General features: G+C 56.2%; 1 protein-coding gene across 1 annotated transcript in view; it reads left to right on the forward strand.

Moving 5' to 3' along the window:
• The first annotated feature begins 1,095 nt into the window (after window positions 1-1,095).
• ADAM8 (ADAM metallopeptidase domain 8) overlaps window positions 1,096-10,401 on the forward strand; it is a 13,420-nt gene continuing 4,114 nt past the window's right edge. Inside the window, exons 1-10 of the mRNA XM_009332787.1 lie at window positions 1,096-1,149; window positions 5,012-5,088; window positions 5,370-5,448; window positions 5,549-5,625; window positions 7,395-7,581; window positions 8,062-8,127; window positions 8,235-8,303; window positions 8,952-9,121; window positions 9,209-9,290; window positions 9,985-10,133. Of these exons, the coding sequence (XP_009331062.1) occupies window positions 1,096-1,149; window positions 5,012-5,088; window positions 5,370-5,448; window positions 5,549-5,625; window positions 7,395-7,581; window positions 8,062-8,127; window positions 8,235-8,303; window positions 8,952-9,121; window positions 9,209-9,290; window positions 9,985-10,133 (1,010 nt within the window). The remainder of the gene's footprint in view (window positions 1,150-5,011; window positions 5,089-5,369; window positions 5,449-5,548; window positions 5,626-7,394; window positions 7,582-8,061; window positions 8,128-8,234; window positions 8,304-8,951; window positions 9,122-9,208; window positions 9,291-9,984; window positions 10,134-10,401) is intronic.

The raw sequence follows: 10,401 nt of genomic DNA on the forward strand, positions 1-10,401 counted from the left end.
AGGGGATGGATACGAAGAAGGAAAGGAGGTAATGCGCAAGGCAGGAGCTGGGTATGGGGTGGCTTTTTGGGACAGGTCACAGCTCGGCAAGGTTTCGGTTGCTTTGTCTGCCAGGCTGAGCCCTGGGGTCACCAGGGGTTTAGGCGAGCATCGCCGGCATCGCCTCCCCAAGTTCACTCGAGGGCGAAGGATGGAGAAAGGGGCTTTGCGGACCAGGCTTGCCTCCCTCGGCCAGCTCCGCTGGCAGCCGGCCCCATCGCAGAGGGACGCTTTTGGTGACCTCTGCTCCCTGCCCTGCCGTGCCCCCACCACCACCCCGCGCAGATGGGGCGCCCGCCATTATGTAAAGGCACCTCGGCGAGGAGGCTCCTGCAAGTGAGGGGAAATTTGTCACCGCCAGCCTGCGGCGTGCTGGCGGGGGGGCCTGGTGACTCAGCCGGCCGGGGGGGCGGTGACAAGGCTCCTGGCTCCCGCTCGGGCACCGTGGGCGAGGTCCGCCAGGCACCCGCAGACGGAGCACACAGCTCTGCTGCCGCCTTGCCGAGGGCTCCGCTGGCCCCGTCTAACCCCAGGAGCATGGGCATGGCTGAGGCACGAGCTCCCAGTTCGGGGCTCCTGGGGAAGGTGAAGAATTTATCACAGAAATGTCTCCCTTCTGACATCAAAAAAAGATGTCTGAGCCAACCCAGACACAAGCCGTTCTCCAAAACACAAGCCCTGGCAGCTGCCAGACTCCAAGTCACAAACTGTGGCATCAAGATGGGGAGCTGAAAAACCTCCATCTTTATGCACCAGGGTCTCAGTAGAGTTTTCCAGCCTTGAAGGGACCTGCTCGCCCATGGGTGATGCTGAGTGCCCTGTGGGCGCCGGGGCTGGTGGGGCTGGAGCATCCCTGGAGCCCATCAGGGAGTTGCATTCCCAGAAGGTATTTCAGGACTTGCTATTTTGGGTCTTGCCTGCACCTTCGTGTTGGCCACTTCCATTATCCCCCAACTCGATTGTTTCTGGGCATCCTGACTCAAAGCCCTTTGACTTTTTCCAGGCACCACTGCCAGGCTGGAGAAGCTCGCCCATGTCGAGAAGTACGAGACGGTGATGCCGCGCAAGGTGCCAGCACCTCGGGGGAAGAGGGACCTCTCTGCACCACCGGTGAGTAGCGTTGCCTCCCAAATACTGGCTCGGCACAGCTGCCCTCGCTGCCTTGCAGGGAGTCCAGGCTGGGTGTTGCAATCAGCAGGGACCCTTGGCCCACCACTGGGCTTGGAGCTGGACCCCCTTGGCCCTGTGCCAGAAGAATGACCTGGTGCTCATTTTCTTGCATTGCTTCCCTCCCAGAGGATGGAGATCTTGAAGTAGTTGATCAGATCAGCTTTCCTGGACTGTTTTAGGTCAAAATAGGAACTGCAGATAGCTGGGTGGACTCTTGGAGGGGGGGGCCTGCTTTCTCCAATGTTTTCTTCGGAGACATTACCCAGCAGTGCCACCTCTTGCAGCCTTGCAGTGATCTTGTGACATCTGGTCTTTGCTCAAGGAGGGATTTGCAAAGCCTCATTGAGCTGTAAGTACTTTTCTTGCTGTGTTTGCTGAAGTTGGGTTTTTTTCGTCCTTTGGGACAGGAAAATAAGAATCAGAAAGTTGCAGAAACCCACATGAAAGAAAGCCAGTGTTATTTTTCCTGGGAAACCTTGTAATTTGGGGGAAGGAATGGGGTTTGACTCAGGATTTTTGACTGCTTGGGGTTGATGTCCATAAGATGATAGCCTTGACCTCAAAGATGCTTTCCTCATTGCCTTAAAGTGAAATTCAGCCAAATACGTGGATTCATCTTCTAGGACCAAAAAGCACCAACTTTAGCACCTGATGAGATGGAGGGGCTGGGGACATTTATTTCCTAGTAAACTCTTCGTACAGCACGTTCATCTGTGATTCAAACCCTTTCTGATAAACTAGCTTCAAAAACACTCCCTGAAAGCATCTGTTTTCTCTGCTCTAGAAACCTAAACTTGTCCACGAGATAAACATTCCCCAGGCTATTTAGAGACACCATCTGTGCCGGGTGTGCTGGGTGGCTCAGCACTGATCCCCCTGGAAAGGGGAGCTCACCCATCTCGGGGTCCCTATGCTTTCCACAGCACAGGAGAAGACATCTGCCTTGAGCTGTGTACTTTGGGACAGCCATGGGTGGTGTCTGCTGGGTGGCACCTGGATTCGGTCTTGGACTGGGCGGTCCTTGGACCTCCCAAACCTGCTGTGTTGAGGGTATGAGGGCTCCCGCCTTTCAAGCCATTTTCCTCCTTTTTCACAAAAGTTCGATTTGCTCTCCCAGTAACCTTGGTGGGGAAGAGGTTCTCAGCAAGGCTTGACCACCACCAAGCCCCTCTTTGAAGTGGAGACAGGTAGCTGGACGGGCATTTTCTGTGCCAGCTCCTCCTGTGGCTTTGCATTAGCAGTCTCTGGCTGGAATGGGCATGGGCCAAGAGCTGGTTCCTGGGTCAGAGCAGTTGGGACACATGCGGTTGGTCCCGCAGAGCATCTGCCAGGTGAGGTTTGAAGCAGACCATCTCCCCTCTGGCTTTGTTTAAATCAAAATGTTCAGCCCTGCAGACAGGGTGGAGGCCTGGGTCCTGCAGCACAGGATCTCCTGGGATCTCCTGGCTGGGATGCCAGCCTTCCCACAGGCCATGGTCTTCTCCTCCCACCTGCCCTTAGCAGAGGCACGACAGGGCATGTGGCAAACCTGGGTTCTTCACGGAAAGGGACCTGAAAAAAGAGCAAGAAGGGCCTTCAAAAAGATTTTTAGTTTTATGCTCTTGATTGCAGAAGTGATATCTCTTGTCCCCATGCTCCAGCATTTCAAAAAGAGCTGTATTGAAACAGCAGGGTGGTTTCCAGCCTGTATAAGACCCAGGGTTGCAAGCTGCTGGCTTCTCCCCAGCGCGCCTATGCTTGCACATCCCTGCTGATCTCCCCCACTACATCCCAGAGCCAGTTGATGCAAAGAGGCAAGTCCCTTGCCTGGGTGGAGACAGCCCAGTTTCTGCTGGCCCAGCCTTGGGCTCTGCAGGAAGCAGCAGGGTGTTGCAGAGTGAGCAGCGGGGCCGGATGGAGCAGGAGCAAGGCATGGTGGTGGCCCAGTGACCCATCTTCTTTTCCTCCTCTCTTGTGCTGCACCTCATTTGACACATGCATGGTGCAATGAGCCCCATCCCTACTGTCCTAGCGAGACCCGTTGCCTCTTCCCACCCACGGAAGAAGTACCCTGTGCTGGAGTGGGACGGTGGCATCATGTCCCGATCCTCTGCAAGCTCTTTGGGTGTCTTAATATGACCAGCTGGAAGAAATCCCTCCTCTCTGTGTGCTGTAGCCACGGCTTTGCTTGCTCAGCATGGTCATGGGGTTAGCAGGGCTCAGGCAGGGACAGGGCTGAGCTGCCTGCGCTTTCAAAGCCTTCCCATCTGGAGCCCTTGCAAAGCCCATGCTAATAAGGAAGGGAGTGATTCAGAGAAGCTTTATCAGGATTTTTTTTTTTTTTTAACTTGCCCTGCGGTTGTCTCCAAGAGACGGTCTCTGACCCACCCCCCCCCTTCCAAGTGCTTTCCTGCCATTTCTTAAGACCTCTTCTGGCTCCGGCGCTGCCAACAATAACAAAGCATCGCTTTGTTGGCAGACATGGGATGGGATGGCCACATCAGGCGGGAGACGCTGTTCATAAGAGAAGAATTTGCTGGGGACCCATGAGTGCACCCGCATGCTGGCAGTGTGCCTGCCTGCAGCCGGGGCTGCCTGGCCACCTGGTAGGCTTGTTGCAACCTGCTTGGCATGCAGAGAGGATGTTTTGTGGCCAGCAGGCCGTCACTTCAGATTGGAAATGCAAACTGGGTAGAATTGAGGGCAACCGAGTGACGGGCAAACCCTCTTACCTGGCCCCGCTGGCGCTGAGTCAGCAGGACTTTCCGCTCAGCCCCAGCTCCTGCGAGGTTGCAGATCATCCCCCTAGGAGCGCTGAGCTGTCATATGACAGCAGGTGCTGTCATCCTCCCCAGGGAGAGGCCGCACACCTCATCTGGGAAGAATGCTGGCCCTGTGGGAGATGCTTGCTTTGCCTTCTGCTCAGCTCTACCCCAGGATCCCATAAAAGCTGAGGATGTGCCCTCAGGAGAGGTCTGCCTGCTGCGGTGGTGGCTGAGGAGGTCCCTGGTGCCAAGGGTACAGCTTGATATGGGGCACCATGCAAGGGATCATCATCTTTCTCAGTGGCCCTGGTGGGACAGGACCCCTGGAGGTCTGTGGCCCAGCTTCTGCAGATGGAGATCACAAGACATCCCAGAAGGAAACACTTCTTCTGGAGGGACATCTCCATCCTGGGGCTCAGGGCTCAGCTGGGCTGAGCCACAGCCACCCTGACCCAGCCACAGTGACTGGAGGTTGGACTTGAGATGCCTTGAGGTCCCTTCCACCAGCTCAGGGGATCTGGCACATGGTGATACTAAAATCTACTCTCAGTAGCAGATGAGAACCAAGAGAAGGTTATTCTCTAACCGTGATGTTGCATGTTGGATCAGTCAGAGATAAGGAAGTCTCTGCTGATGAGAGCCGTTGGGCACCGGGGATCTTTGTGGTTCAGCCCGTGAGTAAGTGCTGAACTCAGTCTCCATAAAAGGAGCTTTGTGATTGATATGTAGGAAACCTCAGTTTCTGGCATGGCCATCTGCAGCCATGTGTCAGACACGGGAAACCAGACTTTGCTGACTCTGTTTCATTGCTGGTGACCTGTTCTTTATCTCAGGATGTGCTGGGGATTTGCGTTATTGCCCACATGCTTTCTTTCTTCTCTTCTGATTTTCCGTGTCTTTGCTGGATGCCTCCAGGGTGAGCAGCCAGGCTCCCCGTCCTGCAGCCACCTTCCAGCGGGGCACATGCAGACCCCATCCCCTTTCTGGGCAGGTCCTCTCTTCTGTAGCTCTTGCTCCTGGTGACGGTGGGTCTGTGCTGTTGTCTATCTTTCATACAGAGCATCTACCCAGACCGCATCCTCTACAGTGTCCGTGCCGAAGGCAGGGACTACTTCCTGTGGCTGGAGAAGAACAAGTGAGTATGGGTGGGCACAGCGGGACGGCCTGGGGGGAGGCTTGATTCCCACACTTGCCGTGAACATCACTTCTCCAAGGTCCGGTGTCACCACACCAGCTATCTAAGCCCTCAGCCCAGACCCTCGCTAGCAAAATATTGCATTTTTCCCCCCTCCTTGCCAAACCCACCCGGGGAGGTCATGGGCCCACCGCACCGAACCTGACCAACCTCATCCCCAAAGCTTTCCATCCTCTCCCCAAAACCGGGGTCGCTGCTGACACCCCTTCCCCATCCTGCAGGGAGCTGCTGGGGCAGCACTACACCGAGACGCACTACTCGGCCGACGGCACAGAGATCACGGAGAAGCCAGACATTCAGGTACGGGGGCTCTGGGGAGAGCAGTTTTCCCACTCCTGTGGGGTCCCGCCATGCTGACAGCTGGTGCAGACCCCCTTTACACGTCTCCTCTTGGCTGCAGGATCACTGCTTTTATCAGGGCCATGTGCGAGGATACGCTGACTCAGCAGTGAGCATCAGCACCTGTGGCGGGCTCAGGTAGGACCTCCGATTCCCCTGGGGCACTGCGGCTGGCCGGAGGACAGCATTGAGCCTGGCCTTGGTGCACACCACGGTGCTGCTCCTGGCAGACACAGTGCTGTGTAATGGTGAGCCGGAGTGACCAAGCCCCGGCCAGCCAGAGCTGTGCTGATGGAGGGAGAGCTCAGCTTTCCCCTGAGGAAAAGAAGAAGACATCCCTTTTCCTGCTGGCAGTGGGAGTGCTGACCGCCCTGGCTCGGCGCCCAGCAGGAAAGGCGCATGGTGTTTTGCAGCTAAGCTTGCTGGTTTTTGGGGGGGTTGACTCATGGCACAGGATGAGACTGGAAACCTGAGCATGACAGGAGGTCGGGGCAGGAGTGCCCTCCCTGGGCAGCAAGGCACAGCTTGTCCCAGATCCATCCTCTCTTCCCAGGGCAGACCGGACCAAACTCCCCCCGAGTGCTGCAGCCAGTGGCACAAAGGTGTGCTCGTGGCGATGCATCAGCTGGCAGGCAGCCGGCATCTCCTCCAGGCCATGCCGAGCTCCTAGAGCTGATGGCTGAGTGCCTTTCTAAAACAAAAGAAATGCATACGGTGCATCAGGCCAGCTGTGTCTCCCTCTACCCACCGGCTGCTGGCTGTGCTGGTGCTCATTCCTCAAAAGCTGCCTTGGGTCTACCTGCATTTAATGGCAGAAAGCATCCTTGCAGAGTAACCCAAGCCACCAGGTCTATGCAAGGTTGCTCAGTTTGCCATGGAAGATTCGTATTCTGCTGTTCTCTTTCTTTTAAGATCAGCTGGCAGCCAGACATTGCAAGAGAGTAAGACAGAGAGGAAGGGGTCCCTCACAGGGGGATGTGTGAGGAGGGCAGGTGGTCCCTGGAGCACTGAGGGACCTGCAAACACCCATTTGCAGGAGAAACACCTGCTGGAGCTGTGTGGCAGCCTCACTTTGATAGCAGGGGTTGTGTCTGTGGAGACCTTGGCTCGCACAGCTTGTGCATACATGGGACACTTGATATCCTTGTGTAGTAGGAGAACAAGATGTGCGAGGGCAGGACAGGAGACAAGGACAATACAGACAGGGCATATGGCACACCTTACAGAAAGCATCTTGAAGGCCAGAACTGCTCAGCAGAAATGCTGTGTTAAACCTGGCCTGGCAGCGCTGGGCAGTTCTTGCTCAACCCTGGGAAATTTCTGCTGCCCAAAGTACAGGATACTCCCCTTGCTACCAGACACAGATGCAGTGTCACGGTTTGCTCCCTCCCAGTCCAGCAGCCAGTTCCAGCCTCCCTAACAGTCCTTTTGTTCAACTGGTGCTTCTGCAGCCTCTGAAAGGAAATGCTGTGGACATGGTTCCTATTGCTCCCCATCTCCCGGCATGCCCCAGGTCAGCTCAGTCCTGCAGCACCTCCTTCATGTGCTCTTGGGCCAGGAGAGGTTGCAAGGGAAGATGCATCCAGTCCCTTGTGTTGCTGTGAGCTCCTGCACCCTATACCTCTGCACAGCAATGTGGGGCTTCATGCAATGCCCAAGGGCTGCTTGGGGCTTTGCATTGAGTGTGGTTTAATGCATGTGGCCAGAAGGACCTGACTATCATGTCCCACTAGTGGCCTGTAGCTCATCCAAGCTGCCTATGGGAACCATGAAGGGGTAGGGTGGTTTCCTAGCTGGGATTTGGCAGCTGTATTTTGTATCACAGGCACTTGCAGGGGCGCCTGTAGGGTCTGTCTGTGTCCTGCCAGATATCTCCCCAACCTGACGCCTGCCCTCTCTCTTGGCAGTGGGTTTTTCCGAGTGAATGAGACCACCTTCCTGCTGGAGCCCCTGGAGGAGGATGCAGCCGGCCAGCATGCAGTGTACAGAGCAGCTCACCTGCGGGGGAAGCGCGGCACATGCGGAGAGTCTGGTGCCACCCTGGAATATGACCACGAACCGAAAATTCCTGCAGCCATGAAGCTCTACCGCTGGGTTAAGGATTGCTTTGCTTCTCCTTCCTGTAGCTGAGTTTGCAGGAGCCTAGGTCCTGTGAAGTCCAGGAGAGGAGTGGGGCCATACTGCATCTCTTGGAGATGCTCCTCTCCCACGCATTGTTGGTTGGGTTACCCAAACACGGGTTGCTCCCAGTGGCCTAGCTCCTGGTGGGAACAAGTCCTCAGATCCTGTACCATTAGCAGGAGCATCCTCCTACCCCATGAGCTCTGTAATGCCCGCAGAGCCTCTCTCATGCCTTATCCCAGTAGCAGGCTTGGCTTTTTCCTTGTGCGTTGGAAAATGTCTGAAACATCCAGCAAAGTAACATCAGAAAGCAGAGCTAGAAGACCTACTAGCCTTGAATAACACTGGAAGATGCCCCAGGATCCAACACATCCCACAGGAGGGTCAACCACAGGGCTCGGCAAGCTGCAGGGCTGAGGCCCTATTTGCGCTCACTTTCCTCTTTCCTTCCAGAAATCAGCTCCGTTACACAAAGGTCCCCGATATGTGGAGCTGGTCCTGGTTGTGGACAACGAGGAGGTAAACATGGGGGGGGGGGGGCAAGCTGGTGCCTGCGTTTTCACTGTCATCCACTGCAGTGAGGAGGTTGAAGCCAGCCTGGAAATCTCTCTGTGTCTTTCCCATAGTTCAGGAAACACAAGGACTTGCGCACAGTGCAGAACCGCATGAAGGAAATTGTGAACCACGTTGACAAGGTGAGCCCAGGGGTCTGGATCTGCCCTCCCTGCTCCCACACGTGCCCCGCAGTGCCAGCACAGGCCTGAATACGGCAGAGGAGAGATTGGTGTGGGTAGGGAGATGGGGCTGGAGCCGATCTCAAGCCCATAGTTGGGCTGCCATAGGGTGACCAACTCCCTTGGCCAACAGGGTGTGCAAAGTGGACATGACAAGCAGCACAGCCCCGGGTCCTCAGGAGCACAAGACGGCTGCCTCCCAGCTCTCTCATAAGGGAAGGGGGGAGAAATTTCTTCTCGTAACTCCTGGGAGCACGTTCCATGGGCATTCTCAAGCTGGAGTGGGTGGTAATGAGGGGAGGGTGATGGATGCAGTGCACAAAGGCGGGGCGATTTCTGCTTGCCTTGCTTCAGCCTCAGTCTTTGGTCAGCAGCGTGGGAGCAGCATCCCAGCCTTCACTAGCCAAGAGGGAGCCCAGAGGTCCCAGGGTAAACCCTGTCTATGTGGTCACCCCAGCTTGTGTTATTTATTGAGGGGGTGACAAAGCTGATATTGCACAGTGAGGTGGGGTCCTGGACTTAGTTGTGGTTTCCCAGGGGAGGTGGGACCTTCCCTATGCTTGTGCAGCTCAAATCCAAGTGCTCCCTGCGGGCTGTCTCCCACACCAGCTTTATCAGCCTCTTCGCCTGCGGGTGGCCTTGATTGGCTTGGAAGTATGGAGCCACAAGGACAAAATCATGGTCAGTCCCAACCCGGAGGTGATGCTGGACAACTTCCTCCACTGGCGGGAGGCAGAGCTGCTGCGGAGGAAGCCGCACGACAATGCCCAGCTGATCACGTAAGGATGGGGGGCCACCACCTCACCATCCTGGCAACCCTGCTGCCGCCCAGGCCGCATGGCCATGGTGGCATCTCAATCCCACAGGGGCATAGACTTCCACGGCACGACCGTAGGGCTCGCCAAGAAGCTTGTGATGTGCACCAGGGACTCGGGCGGTGTCAACCAGGTGGGTCCTGCTGCCCGGGCATGCGCCGGGAGGGCAACAGTGGTCCCACAGTCTGCACTTCCTGCACTGTGTTTTCCAGAGCAGGTCTCACCTCCACTGGTCTCCAGCTTTTCCCCTCCGCAGCCTTAGGGATGGATCTGGTTCTTGGCATCTCCGACCCTTGAGTGACTTATCCACAGAGAAGTGTTGGGGCCGCAGAGGAAAGGTAGCTGTGGAAACCCAGCTGGGTGCCTGCAGAGGGCTCTGATATACCTGAGCCCTGAAGAGCCTCCCAGACCAGCTCCGTGGACACAGGGCTTCTCCCACCACCTGTGAGATGGCTGGGACTTGGTTTGCAATTGCTCCTCAACCATCCTGGCTGTGCTCCTCATCCCTCCCCAGGGAGGGCATCCTTTGCTGGAGTGGGAGTGGTTGGCCATGGGACCTGTGGCTGTCCAAGAACCACCACAAAGCATTGTTTCAGGGTAGCCACTATATCTAAGCTCACTTACACCTCTGAGAGCCCAGTATGGAGGTCTTCAGAGGCCATGGGACCAAGTCCAGCTTTTGTCGTCCTTTACTTCAGCGTGGCAGCATTAGGGAATGAATTGCAGACAGCAGCGAGACCTGGCATTGAGCAGTTGAAGAGCCCCAGTGGGCCCCATGGAGATGCTGTGGAGAGCATTTGAACCATGCTGCACTTCTTGTCCCACAGGACCACAGCACGAATCCTATTGGTGCTGCGTCCACCATGGCTCACGAGATGGGGCACAACCTGGGGATGTCTCATGATGAAGACATTGCTGGCTGCCGCTGTCCTGTCCCCAAAGCTGATGGAGGATGTGTCATGGCAGCAAGTGTTGGGTGAGTGAAGGAGAAAGGGGAATATCCCTGGCCAGCAAATATCTCAAGATGTCCTCCGGCACTGTCCTGATGGGGTGAAGCCTGTGAGATGGTCAGGTTTGGGTGGACACTTCACTTGAAGCTGCACTTCAAAGGTCTGTTCGTGGCCCTCCAGCTTCTCCCTGGGCTGGTGAGTGCAAGGGCCCTCGGGCTCTCATCTCCGCTCATCACTGCCTGTTTTTGTGCCCCTTCAGCTTGGTTTACCCCAAGCTCAGCAGCCGCTGCAGCG

Source organism: Pygoscelis adeliae, unplaced genomic scaffold (genome assembly GCF_000699105.1).
Source record: "Pygoscelis adeliae isolate BGI_AS28 unplaced genomic scaffold, ASM69910v1 Scaffold139, whole genome shotgun sequence".
Classification (NCBI taxonomy): Eukaryota; Metazoa; Chordata; class Aves; order Sphenisciformes; family Spheniscidae; genus Pygoscelis; species Pygoscelis adeliae.